Source organism: Mytilus edulis, chromosome 1, assembly GCF_963676685.1.
Source record: "Mytilus edulis chromosome 1, xbMytEdul2.2, whole genome shotgun sequence".
In the NCBI taxonomy this organism is placed as follows: Eukaryota; Metazoa; Mollusca; class Bivalvia; order Mytilida; family Mytilidae; genus Mytilus; species Mytilus edulis.
The window spans coordinates 54,016,686-54,042,456 of NC_092344.1; the positions used below are offsets into that span (position 1 = coordinate 54,016,686).

Sequence of the window (25,771 nt, forward strand, 5' to 3'; positions counted from 1 at the left end):
AAACCCTAAAATGAATCAAAACCTTTTACTTGTGGTATTAAACATTGTGGTACAATTTCAAAGCAATTGAAATAATTATACACAAGTAATTATCCTGAAAAGAGAAAAATGCTTGTTTTATTCCTAAACCTATGGGACCATTATCCACAAAATCTTCTTATTTAATTTCAAAGAGATCAGTTCAGGTAATTTGGCGGTCGTATAGAATTGTGTATTTACAATCTTTACAAATGTTTTCAGTAATAATAATTGAACAAAAAATGTATAAATCCATGTGCTACTTTACATTCGGCCTCACACTGTATGTTCATAATATTTCCTGTTAACTACACAAAGATTGCTAAAGTTAACGATCAGTCAACCCTCTTTTCATTCTATCCTTTTTTTCCATCTCAAAAATATTTCTAAGTTCACTTTCTATCCTTTTTCCATTCATCTACAAAGTTTTATTAATTAGTCTACTTTTCATCCCATTTTCCATCCAAAAAGTGTTTTTTTTTTCAATGGAATTCCATGGAAAGTTTTTAATCTTATCATTGAAATGATGAAATAAGGGATACATATAAGTTTTCCATCAGTAATATTTTTTCATGAAATACAACATAATTCCATGAAAAAAAATTCTATCATTTTTTCATGGAATAAGAGGAGCTGCATGGAAAATCTAGGGATAGGAAACTACGTAATTATCACCAGTTTTATTGAAGTACATGTATATTATTATTAAGGTCGCTAGATCACATCACTTTTTTCACTCTACAGGTTATGCAAAATTGTCAAACTTTCTATAGATTATTCATGGAAAAGCCTATTTTGCGTGATAAAAAGAAAACTACACCATAGAATTTTAAGATAAAATGTGAGAAGACAGCTCCAGATCTTATTACATGCTTTCAGTTAAGACAAAGAAAAATGGGGTCAAGAGACTTGTTTTATTGCTACATATTAAAATAGGTAAATTCACAACGCTATTTTTTATAAAATTACTTTATCAGAGTTATCTCCCCTACTATCTGTGTTATCTCCCCTAGCCATGTTCTGGGCAAAGTTGAAAAAAATATTAATTAAACAAAAATATTACATTTGTTGTTTGAAAAGTACATGCCGAAGATACAATGAAAAGAATAGCAATCAAAATACCAAGGACAGTACAGAGATAAAAAAAAAAAAAAAAAAAAAAGATTTCATGTGCATTTAAACATGTTTCTCTGATTCTTTGTCAATTTATCCTTTTCTGCATTAATTGTATAAATATAGATTCTACCACTGCATCGAGTGTAATACGATATTTATCCACTCAAAACAGTTAAATTTTCAAATTTAAAACGTGAGGCTCGCCGAGCATTTTAAATATTTAAAATTTAATTGTCGAGAGTGGATAAATATCGTATTACACGAGATTTGGTGGTTGAATCTGTTTCTCTGATGATTTTCAAACAATACGGAGGCAAACTTATTCCTTCTTTGTGACTGATCTGCAAAAAGATGTGTTCTTCCTATGTGACGTCATCAGGCATGGTCACCTTTTTTCATGCCGTCACAATAGGAAATTCAGAGGAAAACATGAAAAGTCGACATCACAATCGAATTTTAACCACATGTTGATTAAATGTTTTTATGATGTGGAATTCTCTTGCTTATCTCTGAATTGTCTATTGTGACAGAATGAAAAAAGGTGACCAATATGCCTGATGACGTCACATAGAAAGAACACATCTTTTTGCAGATTATTCGAAAATCATTAGAGAAACAGATTCCACCACCAACATTGACCAAATCTCCTATAATACGCTATTTAATACCACTCTCGACAGTTAAATTTTGAATATTTAAAACGCTCAGCGAGCCTCACACTTTAAATTTGAACATTTTACTGTCTTGAGTGGATAAATATTGTATGACACTCGATGCAGTGGTAGAATCTATGTATGTCACTTTTTGTATTTGATATTTTAGGCTAACAAGGGAGATAAATCTGTCAGTGGCCATGGAGCTGGAGGTGATGTACAGTTGGATGAAATTGCAGAGGAGCCATTTGGTTTGTATTATTTTAGTCATATGAAACTTCAAATCCAAAAAATGAAGAAAAAAAATGATGCATATATATAACTAAATACATGTATAAACTAACCCACCTCCTCCTGTTTGGGAACTTACGAAATGGTCGAGATCCCCACCCCTAAACACAATATATATTTAAGTATGGGACAATATAATTAATCAAATGAAATATAGGGGGGTCCCTAGAGTTGACCCACCCCCTCCCGTTGGAAATGGTCAAAATCCCCACCCCTTAACAATACATACTCATGTATGGGACTATATAACAAATCAAATGAAATACAGGGGGAGTCCCTGTAGTCACCATATCCCCTCCTGTTTGATATATGGAAACGGATGAGATCTACACTCCACCCCTAAACTATATATATTCATGTATGGGACCATATGATAAAAAAATGAAATATAGTGGGAGTTCCTGGAGTCAACCCACCCCCTCCTGTTTGAGAACTTGGAAACGGTCGAGATCCCAACCCCAAAACCATATATATTCAAGTATGGGACAATATAATAAATCAAACAAAATGTAGGGGAAGTCCCTGGAGTCACCCCACCCCCTCCTGTTTGAGAACTTGGAAACGGTCGAGATCCCCACCCCTTAACCATATATATTCATGTTTGTGACAATATAAAAAATCAATAAAATATAGGAGGAGTCGCTGGGGTCACCCCACCACTCCTGGTTTAGATTTTGAAAACCGTTGAGATCCCCATCCCTTACCCATATATATTCATGTATGGGACAATATAACAATTCAAATGAATTATAGGGGGAGTCCCTGGGGTCACTGTACACCCTTCAGTTTGAGAACTTGTAAAAGGTCAAGATCCACACCCCTAAACCATATATACTCATATATGGGACAATATAACGAATCAAATCAAATATAGGGGAGTCCCTATGGTCACCCCACCCCTCCTGTTTGAAAACTTGGAATTGGTTGAGATCCCCTACCCTAAACAATATATATTCATGTATGGGTCAATATAACTAATTAAATGAAATATAGGGGGAGTCCCTGTGTCACCTTACCCCCTCCTGTTTGAGAACTTGGAAAGCGATGAGATCCCCACCCCTAAACCATATATATTCATGTATGGGACAATATGACAAATCAAATGAAATATAGGGGAAGTCCCTGGGGTCACCCTACCCCTTCCTGTTTAAGAACTTGAAAACCATCAAGATCCCCAACTCTAAACCATATATATTCATGTATGGGACAATATAAGAAATCATTTACATTTACTATGGACAGTTCAGTCAGACCTCACCATTGATCCCTGTAGTAGTGAACATTTGTCTGATTTGTGTCTCATAACTTTTGTACTATAGAACACAAACTCAGTTTTCTTTCCAGGGAAACCAGTCCATTCATACTATTACATGTTTGTACTAAGTCAACTTGTACAACTAACAGTCATCTAAAACCAACGTTAACTATTAACTAGAACATCTGCAATCATTGCGAACTTGTACCACTGCAGACTCACCATAAATTTTATACATGGATATATGCATTGCTTTTGAAACCTTGATAACATATAAATCATTTTCCTTAATAATTGTACAATATATGAATGTTTAATGTTGACACAACACTGCCACATTTTTCATAATTAGGTTTGCCTTGGTTTTTGGTTTACTACCTTCAGCGCTTTGATTTTATTATAAAACTTGTGTACATATACTTTTTTTCAGATGAAAAGTCTTTAATTTGTCAAAATTTCACAGATTTTTTTTTTAACCCACCTGGCCCAAAGGGCCATGTATGCTTTTCTCATCACCTGGCGTCCATTGTCGTTGTTCATCGTCTTTAACTTCTACAAAAGTCTTCTTCTTTGAAACTACAAAGATAAATTTTACCAAACTTGACCACAATCATTAGGGTACCTGGTTTAAAAAATGTGTCCTATGATGCCTATGACCTCGCCTGCCAAGCAACATGGCCGACATGGCTAAAAATAGAACATAGGGGTAAAATGCAGTTTTTGGCTTTTTTTCTCTGGAACTCAAATATTTAGAGCAAATCTGACATTAGGGCAATATTCTTCATCAGGTGAATCAGACAACCTGTTGGGTTGCTGCACTTGAGTTGGTTACATGACCAAAATTTTCAATTTAAATCTTATTGGAGTTATTTTCCTTTTAAGTTCTCTTCTGCAATAAACTCATCATAGATACCAGGATTGAATTTTGTATTTACGCCAGACGTGCATTTCATCTACAAAAGACTCATCAGTGACGCTCAATTTGTTGGTATTTTTTTCAAAAATCTTCTGCTTTTAATTTAACAACCAGTCAAATTAAGCCAAACTTGGCCTCAATCATTATTAAGGTATCTTATACTATTTATTATGATTTTAACCTTATCAAACATGAATTCCTAAACCACAGTAGATACAGGTGAACAATACAGGCTTTTGAGAGTTTCTAATTTGAATTATTGGCTTCCCAGACAACAATTGGCCAAAATGTTCTCTGTTTGCAGTTACCTCAGCGAAATTTGACTTTTTATAATCAAATACACCATATCAACTATGGCGTATGTATTACATGTAACTTCAGATTGAAAAATAAAAAAAGACCTGTCTTGATTTTTAGAATTGAATATGCCTGAAACTGATGATTCTTTAATTTTCTCTTGTTGTCTTCAAAAATCATGTGGAGTGTTTTAATTTGAAATGATTAAGCATGTTACTCGTACTATCAAGTATACATTGGTTACATTCACACTGGTTTGCATTTTACAATTTTTGAGTTAGCATTTGGTTTAAAGTATGACAAAGCCTTGCACGACAGAGGTTGCACATTCAGATGTAGGTCTACACAATATTAGATCAAATATGAAATAATGAAGTAAATCGTAAAATTTAATCTTATTACTGATTTAAAGTTTCTATTACAAAAACATGTATACTAATTATGTTTTCTTAAGATCTTGCCCCGAGCTTATAGACAAGTTCTAATTAATTCTATGTTTTTTGGATTAACAATAGCAATCAATATACTGGACAATTGATCTGTCAAATTAATTACCACGACGACAATTTTTAGATAAAACATAACTATTTAATGATTTCAATACAAATTTATATCAAATATTTTAATTCGAACTCGTGCTTATGAAATATATTGGCACCAAATCCCCTTGCACAATGTCCGACGCGCTAGACCACTTGACCACCTATAGGTTCTACAACAATAAAGCTTTCGTTAGCTGGGAGTTACCTTAAAATCCGCATAAGTTTTCATCTAGTGTTGTAACAGCTAAATTATATATCGTAGAGGATCTTACAAACTAATGTAGGATGCAGTCACAGAAATAATTATATTATAATTACCTCTAAACCAGTGACAACTCTGTAACAGATTTTTTTTCCATCAGATCATCAGTGATGGAGATACAAGGCTGAAAACCTATTCTGTATATATAATTCGTCTAAATATAAGCCAAAAAATGTTAGATCTGTAAATTATGCAGAAGCAAATTTATTGTTCTTCCCTGGCTAGTATCAAACTCATGCTACTAAGATAATTTGCTATCAAATCGTCTTGCACTATGCCTAACCTGCTAGACCACTCGACATCTAGACTCTACAATAATAAAGCTTTTGGTGGATGAGTGGTACCTTTCCTCATCAGTTTTTACCTAGCATTGTATCTCAGTGAGTACATGATATATAAGGCATGAAGACGGAATTTTTACAGATGAGCTGAATTACCTATCATAGAGGATCTTACAAAATAATGTAGTACCTGTAAATTATACCTTGTCCATCGGATTTCTTATGATAATGAAATACCAGGCGATAGAATTTGTATAGTGCCTAGAAAATCAATCTAACAATGTTAAAGTAGATCTGATTCTTTACTTCCTCCTCGAGCGGCGCTGGAACCTGTACTGTTCATTTCTAACTTCTACGACAACTACAGCTATCATCATGCTTTTCTTCTCCTTTAACTATCGACAATAGCTGATAATAATCAGCTTTATTTTTGGAGGTGTTACCTTTTTGTAGGAATTAAACGATACATATTTATAGAATAACCTTTATAGCTCTCCTGGCCCGAAGGGCCAAGTGAGCTTTTCTCATCACTTGGCGTCCGTCGTCGTTAACAAAAATCTTCTCCCTGACACTACAGGGCCAAATTAATCCAAACTTGGCCACAATCATCATTGGGGTCTGTAGTTTAAAAAATGTGTCCGTTGACCGGGCCAACCAACCAAGATGGCTGCCATGGCTAAACATAGAACATGTAGATTTTGGCTTATATCCTGAAACCAAAGCATTTAAAGCAAACTCCATTGGAAATTTGAAATGATATTATGACCATATATTGAGGGAAAGAATTTTTATGTTGAAAAGGGGGATGGTAAAAAAAAATAGGTGGGGGAGACATTTTTTTTTCATTTCAGATTTCAGAAATTAAAAAAAGAATTTCTTCAAATATATATATATTTTTTGGCTAAATAAAAAGGGGGGTCAATACCGAACAGCATAGTGTATTGTACAAAAGCAAAAAATGAATATAAACAATTTGAATAGAGAATAATACATGGCAAAACCGTAAAGGCCCTCTGGCTGGTATTGGTATCTTGGGGTGATACGGCATGTGATTAGATTTTGCCATGTTTTATACACTTTATCATATATTTCAACAGGAGAGTACATATGAACTGCTTTCTGATCCCTAGCACCTCGGTTACCTTCATTTCCTATTTTGTCTACTCTTGTTTTAAAAGCTTTAAAAGAACTGCTCGATTACTCATCCGAAGCACATGGTTACCTTACAATTTACGTGCTGTTGTTTTAAAAAAAAAATTGTATGGTATTTCGTTGAGTTCTTTTTAGCTCACCTGGCCCGAAGGGCCAAGTGAGCTTTTCTCATCACTTGGCGTCCGTCGTCCGTCGTCGTCCGTCGTCGTTAACTTTTACAAAAATCTTCTCCTCTGAAACTACTGGGCCAAATCAAACCAAACTTGGCCACAATCATCATTAGGGTATCTAGTTTAAAAAATGTGTGGCGTGACCCGGTCAACCAACCAAGATGGCTGCCACGGCTAAATATAGAACATAGGGGTAAAATGCAGTTTTTGGCTTATAACTCAAAAACCAAAGCATTTAGAGCAAATCTGACATGGGGTAAAAATGTTTATCAGGTCAAGATCTATCTGCCCTGAAATTTTCAGATGAATCGGTCAATCGGTTGTTGGGTTGCTGCCCCTGAATTGGTAATTTTGAGGAAATTTTGCTGTTTTTGGTTATTATCTTGAATATTATTATAGATAGAGATAAATTGTAAACAGCAATAATGTTCAGCAAAGTAAGATCTACAAATAAGTCAACATGACCAAAATGGTCAGTTGACCCCTTTAGGAGTTATTGCCCTTTATAGTCAATCTTTAACCATTTTTCATAAATCTAAGTAATCTTTTACAAAATCTCCACTGAAACTACTAGGCCACAATCATCTTTGGGGTATCTAGTTTGAAAAATGTGTCCGATGACCTGGCCATTCAACCAAGATGGCCGCCACGGCTAAAAATAGAACATAGGGGTAAAATGCAGTTTTTGGCTTATAACTATGAATTCAAAGCATCTAGAGCAAATCTGACAAGAAGTTAAATTGTTAATCAAGTCAATATCTATCTGCCCTGAATTTTTCAGATGAATTGGACAACTGGTTGTTGGGTTGCTGCCCTCCAATTGGTAATTTTTAAAGAAATTTTGCCGTTTTTGGTTATCTTGAATACTATTATAGATAGCGATAAACTGTAAACAGCAATAATGTTCAGCAAAGTAAGATCTACAAATAAGTCAACATGACCTAAATGGTCAATTGACCCCTTAAGGAGTTAATGCCCTTTATAGTCAATTTTTAACAATTTTCATTAATTTGGTAAATATATGTAAATTTTTACCAAATATAGTTCTCTGTTACTAATGGGCAAAGTTCATTATAGATATAATTGTAAGAAGCAAAATCGTTCAGTAAAGTAAGAACTTCAAACACATCACCATCACCAAAATACAATTTTGTCATGAATCCATTTGTGTCCTTTGTTTAATATGCACATAGACCAAGGTGAGCGACACAGGCTCTTTAGAGCCTCTAGTTTATAGTTGCATCTCTTGAGTCAGAAATATGAAAACTCGACGTTTGTGACGTCACATTTCAAACAATGAATTGCGTCAAGCACGAATGACCATTTATTGATTTTGGGGGGGGGGGGGGGGGGGGGGGGGGGGAATCTGAAGAATCTTACATCAATCAATATAAATCAAATTCAAAATGGAGTTTATGTAAAAAATTAAAAAAAAATATAGTAGGGGTGTGATAAAGGGTGCGCATCAAAGTTGTGCGATATGGATTAAACAACAGGCTATTTATCAAATATTCAAACTACTGTATTTACTACTAAATATATGATAAAGTTTTTTATACCTTGATCTGCAAAATTTTGCGGTCGTATATTGGTATCACGTCGTCGTCAGCGTCGTCTGAAGACGGATTGTTTCTGGATAATAACTTGAGTATAAGGAAATAGAAATGAATAAAACTTTAACACAATGTTTATCACCACAAAAGGAAGCTTAGGATTGATTTTCGGGGTTTTGGTCTCTAAGGTTTAGGAATTAGGGGCCCAAAGGGCCCCAAAAAAAGCGTTTATCTAGTTTCAGGACAATAAGTTGTGTATAAGTATTTCAATTGCTCTGAAATTGTACCACAATGTTTAACATTATAAGTAGAAGGTTGGAATTTGTTTAAAGGGTTATGGGACAAAAAGTCAAGAAAAAAAGGGGCCAAAAATAAGCAATTTTTTTAGTTTCAAGACAATAACTTGTGTAAAAGTGTATGTATCTTTCTGAAATTATACCTCAAGATTTATGGCTCATACCTTTTATGAATTAGGGGCAAAAAGGGGAAACACAAGGGTTTTTTTTTTCTGATTAAAGGACAGTTAAGACAATTTGAAAGCAGTGTAAGGGAGGTAATCCAAAAGTAATATTTGAATTACTTAAGGGGGTTCGCGGGTCTAAATCATTTATATAGGATTTCTCTATATTTTTCTATAAATGAACTTTATCTTATACTTAATAGAAAAATAAAATAAAAAAGTGGGGTCACCGTTCATTTGCGCTCACAATCTGCCTTCGAAAGAAGCATACATTTTTGTAAAGGTGTGTTTTTTCTGTTGAAGTAATAGGAGAAATAAAGGTTATATCGAAATAAAAAAAAGAAATTTATTACAGAAATCGCTATTATTTTACAATAATTTAGTTTAAGTACCGCTTATATGGAAATTATATTAAAAAAGATGGGTCACCGATGATTTGAAAAAGATATTTCAATTTTAGATCCCAAAAAGGGCATTTTTCCACCAAAGGGAGATAATTTGGAACTTTTTCAATGATGTATACATTTTGAAAGTCATCTGGGGCCAACACGAATTGATTGTTTTGAATGATTTTGTACCATATGATAAAGTAACAACAACAAAAGGAAATAAATAAAATTTGTAATGAAAAACAAATGTTTGATTTTTTTCTGAAATTTTTATACCCTCGAGCCTCCTTAACACTGATTTTAATTATGTGCATTGGAAATTTGCCAATAATTTCAGTATTCATAAACTCCATTGGAAATTTGCCAATAACTTAAGTATAATTGGAAAATTACCAATAATTTTAGCATTATAAGTAAATATAAATTATTGAAATTAAAACACAAGGTTTGAAACCACAAAAGGTAGGTTGGGATTGATTTTGGGGGTTATGCTCCCTTTGGTTTAGGAATAAGGGGTCCAAAGAAGCATTTTTCCAGTGTCCAGACAATAACTTGTGGAACAGTGTATATAATTGCCTGAAATTGTATTGCAAGTTTCCACACCACAAAAGAATGGTTAGGATTAGAGTTGAGGAGTTATGACTCAATCTGTTTATGAATTAGGGTCAAAATAGGGGGAACACAAGGGTTTCCTGGTTAATGGACAATTACTTTAGCTTTGTTTCCTTATGTTGGTACTCTTTGCTATTTGTTTTGTAATTCTAAATTTTTTAAACTGTTTCTAGAAACATCAAATACTGTGATTTAAATACATATAATAATTAAGAAATTATTATTTTCTTGAGATCATTCATTAGCTGTTAATTTATTTTTATACGACCGCAAAAATTTTAATTTTTCGTCGTATATTGCTATCACGTTCGCGTCGTCGTCGTCGTCGTTGTCCGAATACTTTTAGTTTTCGCACTCTAACTTTAGTAAAAGTGAAAAGAAATCAATGAAATTTTAACACAAGGTTTATGACCACAAAAGGAAGGTTGGGATTGATTTTGGGAGTTTTGGTCCCAATATTTTAGGAATAAGGGGCCAAAAAGGGCCAAAATAAGCATTTTCTTGGTTTTCGCACTATAACTTTAGTTTAAGTGAATAGAAATCTATGAAATTTTGACACAAGGTTTATGACCACAAAAGGAAGGTTGGGATTGATTTTGGGAGTTTGGGTTACTACAGTTTAGGAATTAGGGGCCAAAAAAGGGCCCAAATAAGCATTATTCTTGGTTTTTGCACAATAACTTTAGTATAAGTATATAGAAATCTATGAAATTTAAACACAAGGTTTATGACCATAAAGGGAAGGTTGGGTTTGATTTTGGGAGTTTTGGTCCCAACAGTTTAGGAATAAGGGGCCCAAAGGGACCAAAATTGAACTTTGTTTGATTTCATCAAAAATTGAATAATTGGGGTTCTTTGATATGCCGAATCTAACTGTGTATGTAGATTCTTAATTTTTGGTCCCGTTTTCAAATTGGACTACATTAAGGTCCAAAGGGTCCAAAATTAAACTTAGTTTGATTTTAACAAAAAGTGAATCCTTGGGGTTCTTTGATATGCTGAATCTAAAAATGTACTCAGATTTTTGATTATTGGCCCAGTTTTCAAGTTGGTCCAAATCGGGGTCCAAAATTAAACTTTGTTTGATTTCATCAAAAATTGAATAATTGGGGTTCTTTGATTTGCAAATCTAACTGTGTATGTAGATTCTTAATTTTTGGTCCCGTTATGAAATTGGTCTACATTAAAGTCCAAAGGGTCCAAAATTAAACTAAGTTTGATTTTAACAAAAATTGAATTCTTGGGTTTTTTTGATATGCTGAATCTAAACATGAACTTAAATTTTGGATTATGGGCCCAGTTTTCAAGTTGGTTCAAATCAGGATCCAAAATTATTATATTAAGTTTTGTGCAATAGCAAGAAATTTTCAATTTCACAGTATTCACCAATTGCAAGAAATCTTCAATTGCACAGTATTGTGCAATAGCAAATATTTTCAATTACTCAGTATTGCGCAATAGCAAGAAATATCTAATTGCAATTTCAATTGGAGTTATCTTTCTTTGTCCAGAATAGTAGTTGAATCAACTTAAATCTTTGTTTTATACAATACAGATATATAATTAATATTTCAATTGGAGTTATCTTTCTTTGTCCAGAATAGTAGTTGAATCAACATAAATCATTGTTTTATACAATATACAATGTATATTCACTTTTTCTGATAAATTAAAACAATCTTTACCATTCAGTGATAACAAGCACTTTATTTTACATTTTAATATTTTATGATGTATTTTAATGAGTAGTTATTGTTGCAAACTCCATTAGAAATTTGAATTGAGATCAGTTTTGGAAAAAGGGAAAGGGGGATGTGAAAACAAATGGGGGTGGGGGGTTAAATTTTTCTCATTTCAGATTTCATAAATGAAAAGAAAATTTCTTCAAACATTTTTTTGAGAGGATTAATATTCAACAGCATAGTGAATTGCTCAAAGTCAAAAAAGATATTTTAAGTTCATTAGACCACATTCATTCTGTGTCAGAAACCTATGCTGTGTCAACTATTTAATCACAATCCAAATTTAGAGCTGAATCCAGCTTGAATGTTGTGTCCATACTTGCCCCAACCGTTCAGAGTTCAACATCTGCGGTCGTATAAAGCTGCGCCCTGCGGAGCATCTGGTTAGAAGTTACAATTAATTAATATTAATTTTAACCATGACTGTATGTCATTTTATATTTTAATATTTTATGATGAATTTAAAAGAGTAGTTATTGTTGCAAACTTCATTAGAAATTGGGATTATTTTTGAAACAAGGGAAAGGGGTAGGAGGGGGAGGTAAATAATTTTTTTCATTTCAGATTTCAGAAACTAAAAAGAAAATTTACTCAAATGCAAAAAAAAAATCATTAAGTTCATTAGACCACATTCATTCTTTGTCAGAAACCTATGCTGTGTCAACTATTTAATCACAATCCAAATTCAGAGAAATATCAAGCTTGAATGAAGTGTTCCAACTGTTCAGAGTTCGATCTCTGCGGTCGTATAAAGCTGCACCCTGCGGAGCATCTGGTTGACTATAGTTATTATGTGTCAAATATTTAATTACAATCCAAATTCATTAAGCGCGAATATTGTGTCCAGTTTTGCCCCAACTGTTCATGGTTGGACCTATGTTTTAACAGATATTATTTTCAGGTAAATTAGCTTCATAGAGAAAGGAATATTGTTGATAAAATACTTAGTTTATGATAAGATTTAAATGCTTGGAATGACATATTTCATTTTTTTTTTTTTTACAGGAAACCAAACATTAACAAACAATATTTTAACAGATCCATCAGGAGGTCAACAAAATGTTATATATACAGCAGCCTATCCACAAGTAAGACAGGAGCTAAACATGTTAAGATATAAGAGAATTCATTTCAACATGTTCTGTTTTACACATATTAACAAGCATTTGCATATACAAAAACATTTATAACTAAGGGTCTAATGAATCATTATGAATATTTAGCAAATTATACCAATTTTGACCCAAATCACCCACATAGCAATACAAATTGCTGTTTCTCCCATGAATATACTATGCAGGGTTCTTTTTTTTTTGTTGAGATGTAATTCCTAACCTTGTATTTGAATGCTCTATTGATATTATTTCCATAAATAAACTTCTAAAAGGGACATTTTGTATCAAAATTTTACAATTTTCACAGTGTTTTGTTGTTGTCACGTAACATTGAACTGATTATCAAGTGATCAAATATGATTTTTTTTTCACAGACCTGTCATAAATATTACTGAAAAACTATTTTCTATAAAAAGTCTCAGTTGATAAGTCTACTAACAGTAATAAGAAAGTTCTGATTAATTGAAATTTGATCGTTTCTCTGCGGCAGAAAAAGGTGCAATTTTTGCCGAATGGTAAAGCGTTAAATTCCAAAGAACCTTGTGCCAAGTCATCAAAGTCGAGCGCACCCTAGAAGGTGTACTTCACTCACAGAATTGGTCCATATTTGTATTTGTTTTTACCAATATGTAAATTTGTAAACTTGTTTTAAAGAAATCATTGCTAGCACTGCATGTAATAATCCTACATCTATCAAGCACCAGATTGCCAAATATAAGGTTACAAGAGGAAAGGCTGTGGATTTTCTATAGAATTTCCATATATTTAGCATTGAATTAACATCCGTATGGGCTGAACAATAATCTTTGCAAGACATACCAGTAATGATGCAGAAGCATTCCACAGGAATCATTATAAACTGTTTTATGCATTTCATCCTTCAATGTTTGTGTTTTTGGACAATAAAGTGAAGTTACAAGCTACTACATACATTTAATAGGGAAATACCCATGCAAAAGCATCAGAAAGAATGTTTCAAAAAGGAAAAATTTGCCGTTCCAAGTCCGAATAAAGGAGGAGGGAAGTCATTTTTCTTCTAATTGGCACAATTTTTGGCGCAAACGGATCTCTCCTGATTATTCAAGTGTGTACACATTTTGTTGATCATACATAGATAAGATAAATATATTTTATTTGAGTGTCATAAATTGATTGATACAATACATATATACAATACATGTGTATTCTGGACCTTTTTTTAATAAGATGATTAATTACTTATCAACTTAGATAAATATCTTTCTTAAAATTTGAACAGCACTAAGATATGATTATCATGTAATTAAAAGACTTTTTAGGACCATTTCTGCATGTCAAATAATCAATATCATATGTTTAAAAAAAACATGTACCTGAAATTTTAATATTTGTGAAAATAGATAACAACATAACTTCTCATCATTAACACCATAAAGTACATGTTATTGAAATGTAAATGAAAAGTAATCTAGCATTACATGTTTTTATACGACCGCAAAAATTGAAAAATCTTGGTATGACGTTGGCGTCGTCGTCCGAAGACATTTGGTTTTCGCACTTTAACTTTGGTATAAGTAAATAGAAATCTATGAAATTTAAACGCAAGGTTAATGACCACAAAAGGAAGGTTGAATTTGAGTTTTGAAGTTTTGGTCCCAACAGTTTAGGAATAAGGGACCGAAAAAAGGTCCCAAATAACCATTTTTCTTGGGTTTTGCACAATAACTTTAGTATAAGTAAATAGAAATCTGTGAAATTTCAACAAAAGGTTTATGACCACAAAAGGCAGGTTGGGATTATCTTGGGAGTTTTAGTCCCAACAGTTTAGGAACTAGGGGCAAAAAAGGTCAAAAATTGAACTTTGTTTGATTTCATCAAAAAATGAATTATTAGGGTTCTTTGATATGCCATATCTAACCGTGTATTTAGATTCTTAATTTTTGGTCCTGTTTTCAAATTGGTCTACATTAAGGTCCAATGGGTCCAAATTTAAACTTAGTTTGATTTAACAAAAAATGAATTCTCAGGGTTCTTTGATATGCTAAATCGAAACATTTTCTTAGACTTTTTATTATGGGCCCAGTTTTCAAGTTGGTCAAAATAAGGGTCCAAAATTAAACTTTGTTTGATTTCAACAAAAATTGAATATATGGGTTCTTCAATATGCTGAATCTAACCATGTATTTAGATTTTTAATATTTGGGCCCGGTTATCAAATTGGTCCACAGTGAGGACTTAAGGGTTTAAAATTGAACAGTATTTGATTTCATCAAAAATTGAATTCTTAATGTTTTATGATATGCTGAATCTAACCATGTATTTAGATATTGGATATTGGACCATAATATGTAAATGTCCAATTTAAAAAATTTAAGTATTTAAGTTTAAGTTCATTCATTGTGTGTCAGAAACCTATGTTGTGTCAACTATTTAATCACAATTCAAATTCAGAGCTGTATCAAGCTTAACTATTGTGTCCATACTTGCTCCAACTGTTCAGGGTTTGACTTCTGCGGTCGTATAAAGCTGCGCCCTGCGGAGCATCTGGTTTTCATTGCAATTTGTAATTAATTAAATTACCATTACATGTAATTTAAAAAATGCTTAATTACCATTAAATTTTCAATTACCCCATCCCTGTTTTACCTTGCATATTGCTGTTTGTTTGTTTTTTCTTTGTTTAACCCCCTGTTAAACCCCGCCACATTTTTGCGCCTGTCCTAAGTCAGGAGCATCTGGCCTTTGTTAGTTTTGTATGATTCAGTTTCTTTTATATATTTCATAGTTCAGTATGACGTCCATTATTACTGAACTAGTACACATTTTTGTTTAAGAGGCAGTTTAAGCCTCCCCCCCCCCTTGGTTGTGAGATTTTCTCGCTGTATTGAAGACCCAGTTTTGGCCTTGGGCTGTTTTCTGCTCTTTGACCAGGTTATTGTCTCTTCTAGGATTAGTTAAATACCTACAACTGTCGAATTCAAGGAAATATTTGTTTATGGGCATTATCTTTTATGGTCCATTCGTGTGTCCGTTCATTCGTCTGTCCATTCGTCCGTCCGTCTGTCCTGCTTCAGGTTAAAGTTTTTTGTCGAGGTAGCTTTTAATCAACTTGAAACTTAGTACACATGTTCCTTATGATATGATCTTTCTAATTTTAATGCCAAATTAGAGATTTTCATTTTCATGGTCCACTGAACATATAAATGATAGTGCGAATGGGGCATTCATGTACTTAGAACACATTCTTGTTTCGACCTATCTTAGTATGCAACCGGATGTGACATACCATGATTTGGTGGAACAAACAAATTATTCTGTGTTGGGCCTAAAATAAAATATTTTTTGTTTCCCCAATCCCAACCAACCCTGCAAAAATGGTGCTACTCATAAAATTTTATTGTCAAAATCCAAGTCAAATATTATTTTATTCATTTTGGATTATCAGGCTTGCCACTCGTCCGATAATGTTCAAGCTTTTTGGAAAAATAAAATTAATTTCCTACCTACCTACCCACACCTGGCTTGGCAGGGTCAGGATTGGTGAAACAAACAATATATTAATTTAGGCCTTGAATAAACTCATCATAGATACCAGGACTAAATTTTGTATATACGCCAGACGCACGTTTTGTCTACAAAAGACTCATCAGTGACGCTCGAATCCCAAAAAGTTAAAAAAAAAAAAAAAAAAAAAAAACCAAATAAAGTACAAAGTTGAAGAGCATTGAAATAATTACACCCAGTGAACATCTATGTAATGCATACAAGTTGAATGAACTAATCTTCTCTCTAGGTAACATCTCAGAATCTAATAGGGCAGCGTTATCTAACTTCTTAAAAGCTTTATATTTTAGAAGGTGGAGGACCTGGATGCTTCATACTTTGTATATGGATGCCTCATGTTACAAAGTTTCCATCAGTCACATGTCCAATGTCCTTGACCTCATTTTCATGGTTCAGTGACTACTTGAAAAAAGAGTTAAGATTTTTTGTAATGTTAAATTCTCTCTTATTATAAGTAATAGGATAACTATATTTGGTATGTGTGAACCTTGCAAGGTCCTCATGCCCGTCAGACAGTTTTCACTTGACCCCGACCTCATTTCATGAATCAGTGAACAAGGTTAAGTTTTAGTGGTCAAGTTCATATCTCAGATGCTATAAGCAATAGGTCTAGTATATTTGGTGTATGGAAGCACTGTAAGGTGTACATGTCCAACTGGCAGGTGTCATCTGACCTTGACCTCATTTTCATGGTTCAGTGGTTATAGTTAAGTTTTTAGCTCACCTAACCCGAAGGGCCGAGTGAGCTTTTCCCATCAGTTGGCATCCGGCGTCCGTCGTCGTCCGTCGTTGTCCTGCATCCGTCGTCGTTAACTTTTACAAAAATCTTCTCCTCTGAAACTACTGGGCCAAATTAAACCAAACTTGGCCACAATCATCATTGGGGTATCTAGTTTAAAAATATGTCCGACGACCCGGCCAACCAACCAAGATGGCCGCCATGGCTAAAAATAGAACATAGGGGTAAAATGCAGTTTTTGGCTTATAACTTAAAAACCAAAACATTTAGAGCAAATCTGACAAAGGGTCAAATTGTATATCAGGTCAAGATCTATCTGTCCTGACATTTTCAGATGAATTGGGCAACCCGTTGTTGGGTTGCTGCCCCTGAATTGGTAATTTTAAGGAAATTTTGCTGTTTTTGGTTATTATCTTGAATATTATCATACATAGAGATAAACTGTAAACATAAATAATGTTCAGCAAAGTAAGATTTACATAAAGTCAACGTGACCGAAATGGTCAGTTGACCCCTTTAGGAGTTATTGCCCTTTATAGTTAATTTTTAACCATTTTTAGCTCACCTGGCCCACAGGGCCAAGTGAGCTTTTCTCATCACTTGGCGTCCGGCGTCGTCGTCCATCGTCGTTAACTTTTACAAAAATCTTCTCCTATGAAACTACTAGGCCAAATTGAACCAAACTTGGCCACAATCATCACAAGGGTATCTAGTTTAACAAATGTGTGGCGTGACTCGGTCAACCAACGAAGATGGCCGCCACGGCTAAAAATAGAACATAGGAGTAAAATGCAGTTTTTGGCATATAACTCAAAAACCAAAGCATTTAGAGGAAATCTGACACAGGGTAAAAATGTTTATCAGGTCAAGATCTATCTGCCCTGAAATTTTCAGATGAATCAGTCAACCCGTTGTTGGGTTGCTGCCCCTGAATTGGTAATTTTGAGGAAATTTTACTGTTTTTTGTTATTATCTTGAATATTATTATAGATAGAGATAAACTTTAAACAGCAATAATGTTTGGCAAAGTTAGATTTACAAATAAGTCAACATGACCGAAATGGTCAGTTGACCCCTTTAGGAGTAATTGCCCTTTATAGTCAATTTTTAACCATTTTTCATAAATCTAAGTAATCTTTTACAAAAATCATCTCCTCTGAAACTACTGGGCCAAATTAATCCAAACTTGGCCACAATCATCTTTGGGGTATCTAGTTTCAAAAATGTGTGGCGTGAACCGGTCAACCCACCAAGATGGCCGCCACGGCTAAAAGTAGAACATAGGGGTAAAATGCAGTTTTTGGCTTATAACTCAAAAACCAAATCATTACGAGGAAATCTGACATGGGGTAAAAATGTTTATCAGGTCAAGATCTATCTGCCCTGATATTTTCAGATGAATCGGACATTCCGTTGTTGGGTTGCTGCCCCTGAAATGGTAATTTTGAGGAAATTTTGCTGTTTTTGGTTATTATCTTGAATATTATTATAGATAGAGATAAACTGTAACCAGCAATAATGTTCAGCAAAGTAAGATCTACAAATAAGTCAACATAACCAAAATGGTCAGTTGACCACTTTAGGAGTTATTGTCCTTTATTGTCAATTTTTAACCATTTCTTGTAAATCTTAGTAATCTTTTAGAAAAATCTTCTCCTCTGAAACTACTGGGCCAAATTTAACCAAACTTGGCCATAATCATCATTGGGGTATCTAGTTTAAAAAATGTGTCCGGTGACCCGGCCAACCAACCAAAATGGCCGCCATGGCTAAAAATAAAACATAGGGGTAAAATGCAGTTTTTGGCTTATAGCTAAAAAACCAAAGCATTTAGAGCAAATCTGACATAGAGTAAATTGTTCAACAGGTCACGATCTATCTGTCCTGATATTTTCAGATGAATCGGACATTCCGTTGTTGGGTTGTTGTCCCTGAAATGGTTATTTTAGTGAAATTTTGCTGTTTTTGGTTATTATCTTGAATATGATTATAGATAGAGATAACCTGTAAACAGCATTAATGTTCAGCAAAATAAGATCTACAAATAAGTCAACATAACCAAAATGGTCAGTTGACCACTTTAGGAGTTATTGCCCTTTATAGTCAATTTTTAACCATTTCTTGTAAATCTTAGTAATCTTTTAGAAAAATCTTCTCCTCTGAAACTACTGGGCCAAATTTAACCAAACTTGGCCATAATCATCATTGGGGTATCTAGTTTCAAAAATGTGTGGCGTGAACCGGTCAACCAAACCAAGATGGCCGCCACGGCTAAAAATAGAACATAGGGGTAAAATGCAGTTTTTGGCTTATAACTCAAAAACCAAATCATTTAGAGGAAATCTGACATGGGGTAAAAATGTTTATCAGGTCAAGATCTATCTGCCCTGAAATTTTCAGATGAATCGGACATTCCGTTGTTGGGTTGCTGCCCCTGAAATGGTAATTTTGAGGAAATTTTGCTGTTTTTGGTTATTATCTTGAATATTATTATAGATAGAGATAAACTGTAACAAGCAATAATGTTCAGCAAAGTAAGATCTACAAATAAGTCAACATAACCAAAATGGTCAGTTGACCACTTTAGGAGTTATTGTCCTTTATTGTCAATTTTTAACCATTTCTTGTAAATCTTAGTAATCTTTTAGAAAAATCTCCTCCTGAAACCACTGGGCCTAATTTAACCAAACTTGGCCATAATCATCATTGGGGTATCTAGTTTAAAAAATGTGTCCGGTGACCTGGCCAACCAACCAAAATGGCCGCCATGGCTAAAAATAAAACATAGGGGTAAAATGCAGTTTTTGGCTTATAACTAAAAAACCAAAGCATTTAGAGCAAATCTGACATGGAGTAAATTGTTCATCAGGTCACGATCTATCTGTCCAGATATTTTCAGATGAATCGGACATTCCGTTGTTGGGTTGTTGTCCCTGAAATGGTTATTTTAGTGAAATTTTGCTGTTTTTGGTTATTATCTTGAATATGATTATAGATAGAGATAAACTGTAAACAGCAATAATGTTCAGCAAAATAAGATCTACAAATAAGTCAACATGACCAAAATGGTCAGTTGACCACTTTAGGAGTTATTGCCCTTTATAGTCAATTTTTAACCATTTCTTGTAAATCTTAGTAATCTTTTAGAAAAATCTTCTCCTCTGAAACTACTGGGCCAAATTTAACCAAACTTGGCCATAATCATCATTGGGGTATCTAGTTTAAAAATGTGTCCGGTGAGCCGGCCAACCAACCAAGATGGCCGCCATGGCTAAAAATAGAACATAGGGGTAAAATGCAGTTTTTGGCTTATAACTCAAAAACCAAAGCACTTAGAGCAAATCTGACATGGGGTAATATTGTTCATCAGGTCAAGATCTATCTGTCCTGAAATTTTCAGATGAATCGGACATTCCGTTGTTGGGTTGCTGCCCCTGAAATGGTAATTTTGAGGAAATTTTACTGTTTTTGGTTATGATTTTGAATATTATTATAGATAGAGATAAACTTTAAACAGCAATAATGTTTGGCAAAGTTAGATTTACAAATAAGTCAACATGACCGAAATGGTCAGTTGACCCCTTTAGGAGTAATTGCCCTTTATAGTCAATTTTTAACCATTTTTCATAAATCTAAGTAATCTTTTACAAAAATCATCTCCTCTGAAACTACTGGGCCAAATTAATCCAAACTTGGCCACAATCATCTTTAGGGTATCTAGTTTCAAAAATGTGTGGCGTGAACCGGTCAACCAAACCAAGATGGCCGCCACGGCTAAAAATAGAACATAGGGGTAAAATGCAGTTTTTGGCTAATAACTCAAAAACCAAATCATTTAGAGGAAATCTGACATGGGGTAAAAATGTTTATCAGGTCAAGATCTATCTGCCCTGAAATTTTCAGATGAATCGGACATTCCGTTGTTGGGTTGCTGCCCCTGAAATGGTAATTTTGAGGAAATTTTGCTGTTTTTGGTTATTATCTTGAATATTATTATAGATAGAGATAAACTGTAACAAGCAATAATGTTCAGCAAAGTAAGATCTACAAATAAGTCAACATAACCAAAATGGTCAGTTGACCACTTAAGGAGTTATTGTCCTTTATTGTCAATTTTTAACCATTTCTTGTAAATCTTAGTAATCTTTTAGAAAAATCTTCTCCTGAAACTACTGGGCCAAATTTAACCAAACTTGGCCATAATCATCATTGGGGTATCTAGTTTAATAAATGTGTCCGGTGACCTGGCCAACCAACCAAAATGGCCGCCATGGCTAAAAATAAAACATAGGGGTAAAATGCAGTTTTTGGCTTATAACTAAAAAACGAAAGCATTTAGAGCAAATCTGACATGGAGTAAATTGTTCATCAGGTCACGATCTATCTGTCCAGATATTTTCAGATGAATCGGACATTCCGTTGTTGGGTTGTTGTCCCTGAAATGGTTATTTTAGTGAAATTTTGCTGTTTTTGGTTATTATCTTGAATATGATTATAGATAGAGATAAACTGTAAACAGCAATAATGTTCAGCAAAATAAGATCTACAAATAAGTCAACATAACCAAAATGGTCAGTTGACCACTTTAGGAGTTATTGCCCTTTATAGTCAATTTTTAACCATTTCTTGTAAATCTTAGTAATCTTTTAGAAAAATCTTCTCCTCTGAAACTACTGGGCCAAATTTAACCAAACTTGGCCATAATCATCATTGGGGTATCTAGTTTAAAAATGTGTCCGGTGAGCCGGCCAACCAACCAAGATGGCCGCCATGGCTAAAAATAGAACATAGGGGTAAAATGCAGTTTTTGGCTTATAACTCAAAAACCAAAGCACTTAGAGCAAATCTGACATGGGGTAATATTGTTCATCAGGTCAAGATCTATCTGTCCTGAAATTTTCAGATGAATCGGACATTCCGTTGTTGGGTTGCTGCCCCTGAAATGGTAATTTTAAGAAAATTTTGCTGTTTTTGGTTATTATCTTGAATATTATTATAGATAGAGATAAACAGTAAACAGCAATAATGTTCAGCAAAGTAAGATCTACAAATAAGTCAACATGACCAAAATGGTCAGTTGACCACTTTAGGAGTTATTGCCCTTTATAGTCAATGTTTAACGATTTTTCGTAAATCTTAGTAATCTTTTAGAAAAATCTTCTCCTCTGAAACTACCGGGCCAAATTTAAGTAAACTTAGCCATAATCATCATTGGGGTATCTAGTTAAAAAAAAATGTGTCCCGTAACTTGGCCAACAAACCAAGATGGCCGCCATGGCTAAAAATAGAACATGGGGGTAAAATGCAGTTTTTGGCTTATAACTCAAAAACCAAAACATTAAGAGCAAATCTGACATGGAGTAAATTGTTCATCAGGTCACGATCTATCTGCCCTGGAATTTCAGATGAATCGGATAATCGGTTGTTAGGTTGCTGCCCCTGAATTGGTAATTTTGAGGAAATTTTGCTGTTTTTAGCTCACCTGGCCCGAAGGGCCAAGTGAGCTTTTCCCATCACTTTGCGTCCGTTGTCCGTCGTCCGTCGTCGTTGTTAACTTTTACAAAAATCTTTTCCTCTGAAACTGCTGGGCCAAATTAAACCAAACTTGTCCACAATCATCATTGGGGTATCTAGTTTAAAAAATGTGTCCGGTGACCCGGCCAACCAACCAAGATGGCCGCCATGGCTAAAAATAGAACATAGGGGTAAAATGCAGTTTTTGGCTTATAACTCAAAAACCAAAGCATTTAGAGCAAATCTGACATGGGGTAAAAATGTTAATCAGGTCAAGATCTATCTGTCCTGAAATAACAGATGAATCGGACATTTCGTTGTTGGGTTGCTGCCCCTGAAATGGTAATTTTAAGGAAATTTTACTGTTTTTTGTTATTATCTTGAATATTATTATAGATAGAGATAAACTGTAAACAGCAATAATGTTCAGCAAAGTAAGATCTACAAATAAGTCAACATGACCAAAATGGTCAGTTGACCACTTTAGGAGTAATTGCCCTTTATAGTCAATTTTTAACCATTTTTCGTAAATCTTAGTAATCTTTTAGAAAAATCTTCTCCTCTGAAACTACTGGGCCAAATTTAACCAAACTTAGCCATAGTCATCATTGGGGTATCTAGTTTAAAAAATGTGTCCGGTGCCCCGCCCAACCAACCAAGATGGCCGCCATGGCTGAAAATAGAACATAGGGGTAAAATGCAGTTTTTGGCTTATAACTCAAAAACCAAAGCATTTAGAGCAAATCTGACAGCGGTAAAATAGTTCATCAGGTCAAGATTTATCTGTCTTGAAATTTTCAGATGAATCGGACAACCTGTTGTTGGGTTGCTGCCCCTAAATTGGTAATTTTAAGGAAATTTTACTGTTTTGGGTTATTATCTTGAATATTATTATAGATAGAGATAAACTTTAATCAGCAATAATGTACAGCAAAGTAAGATTTACAAATAAGTCAACATAACTGAAATGGTCAATTAACCCTCTAAGGATTTATTGTCCTTTATAGTCAATTTTTAACAATTTTTATAAAATTTGTAAATTTTTACTAACATTTTCCACTAAAACTACTGGGCCAAGTTCATTATAGATAGAGATAACTAAGCAGCAAGAATGTTCAGTAAAGTAAGACGTACAAACACATCACCATCACCAAAACACAATTTTGTCATGATCCACCTGTGTCCATTGTTTAATATTCACATAGACCAAGGTGAGCGACACAGGCTCTTTAGAGCCTCTAGTTTTGTTATTATCTTGAATATTATTATAGATAGAGATAAACTGTAAACAGCAATAATGTACAGCAAAGTAAAAATAAGTCACCATGACCAAAATAGTCAATTGACCCCCTAAGGAGTTATTGCCCTTCATAGTCAATTTTTAACAATTTTCTTAAAATTTGAAGATTTTCAATAACATTTTCCACAGAAAGTACTGTGATAAAGATGGGATAATAGTAAGCAGCAAGAATGTTTAGTAAAGTAAGATCTTCAAACACATCACCATCACCAAAACACAATTTTGTCATGAATCCATCTGTGTCCATCGTTTAATATTCACATAGACCAAGGTGAGCGACACAGGCTCTTTAGAGCCTCTAGTTCGTTTGGGGTATCTAGTTTAAAAAAATGTGTCCGGTGACCCAGCCATCAAACCAAGATGTCCGCCATGGCTAAAAATAGAACATAGGGGTAAAATACATTTTTTGGCTTATAACTCAAAAACCAAAGCATTTAGAGCAAATCTGACGTAGATAAAATTGTTTGTCAGGTCAAGATCTATCTGCCCTGAAATTTTCAAAGGAATCGGACAACCCGTTGTTGGTTGCTGCCCCTAAATTGGTAATTAATTTTTAGGAAATTTTACCGTTTTGGGTTATTATCTTGAATATTATTATAGATAGAGATAAAATTTAAACAGCAATAATGTACAGCAAAGTAAGATCTACAAATAAGTCAAATGACTGAAATGGTCAATTGACCCCCTAAGGAGTTATTGTCCTTTATAGTCAATTTTTAACAATTTTCATAAAATTTGTAAATTTTTACCAACATTTTCCACTGAAACTACTAAGGCAAGTTCATTATAGATAGAGATAACTGTAAGCAGCAAGAATGTTCAGTAAAGTAAGACGTACAAACACATCACCATCACCAAAACACAATTTTGTCATGAATACATCTGCTCAATCCTTTGTTTAATATTCACATAGACCAAGGTGAGCGACACAGACTCTAAAGAGCCTCTAGTTTACTTTAAGTTTCTTGTGTATAATTTTGAGTTTAGTATGATGTCAATTGTCACTTATCTAGTATGCATATTTGTTGAGGGGCCAGCTGAAAGAAGCCTCAAGGTGCGGGAGTTTCTCGCTACATTGAAGACCTATTGGTGGCCTTCGGTTGTTGTCTGCTCTATGGTTGGGTTGTTGTCGCTTTGACACATTCCCCATTTCCATTCTCAATTTTATTATATGAAACTAGATATTCATCATAAATGCTTGTTTTGAGCCCCTTTGGACCCCAAATTCCTAAACCTTAGTAACCATAACCCCCAAAATCGATTCCAACCTTCCTTTTGTGGTAATAAACATTTTGCTAAATTTTATTGATTTCTGTCAAAAATTTGATAACAATCCAAATTCAGACAGTATCAAGCTTGAATATTGTGTCCAAATTTATCCCAAATGTTCAGGGTTCAATCTCTGCTGTCGTATCAGGCTGCGCTCAGGGAAGCACTTTATTATCTTATGTCGCAATAAAATGCTTTGCTGCGCACAGCCTGATATGACTGCAGAGGTTGAACCCTGAACAGTTGTGGCAAATTTGGACACAATATTCAAGTTTGATACCGTCTGAATTTGGATTGTGATCAAATATTTAACATAGTATAGGTTTCGGACCCAAAATAAATGTCAAAAAATGTTTGAAAATTAAATAGATTTTTTAAAATAGATTACCCCACAGTTGATCCCTGAATAGAGAAAAAGAAAATGAAATTTGAAAAAAAAATATATCTTTGGAGCAATTACCCCCAAACTCAAACCCAGCCTTTCCTTTGTATTATGGAACCTTGTAGTACGAGAGATCCATATTCTTAAACACGATCACGAGTTATTGTTTGAAAACTATAAAAGTGCTTGTTTTTGGCGCC

General features: G+C 34.0%; 1 protein-coding gene across 6 annotated transcripts in view; it reads left to right on the forward strand.

The window, feature by feature from the left end:
• LOC139513912 (nuclear transcription factor Y subunit beta-like) overlaps window positions 1–25,771 on the forward strand; it is a 131,570-nt gene that overhangs the window by 103,227 nt on the left and 2,572 nt on the right. For all 6 annotated transcript variants that reach the window (XM_071302856.1, XM_071302852.1, XM_071302853.1 and 3 more), the window contains exons 7-8: window positions 1,957–2,038; window positions 12,715–12,797. In XM_071302856.1, coding sequence (XP_071158957.1) covers window positions 1,957–2,038; window positions 12,715–12,797 — 165 coding nt within the window. The remainder of the gene's footprint in view (window positions 1–1,956; window positions 2,039–12,714; window positions 12,798–25,771) is intronic.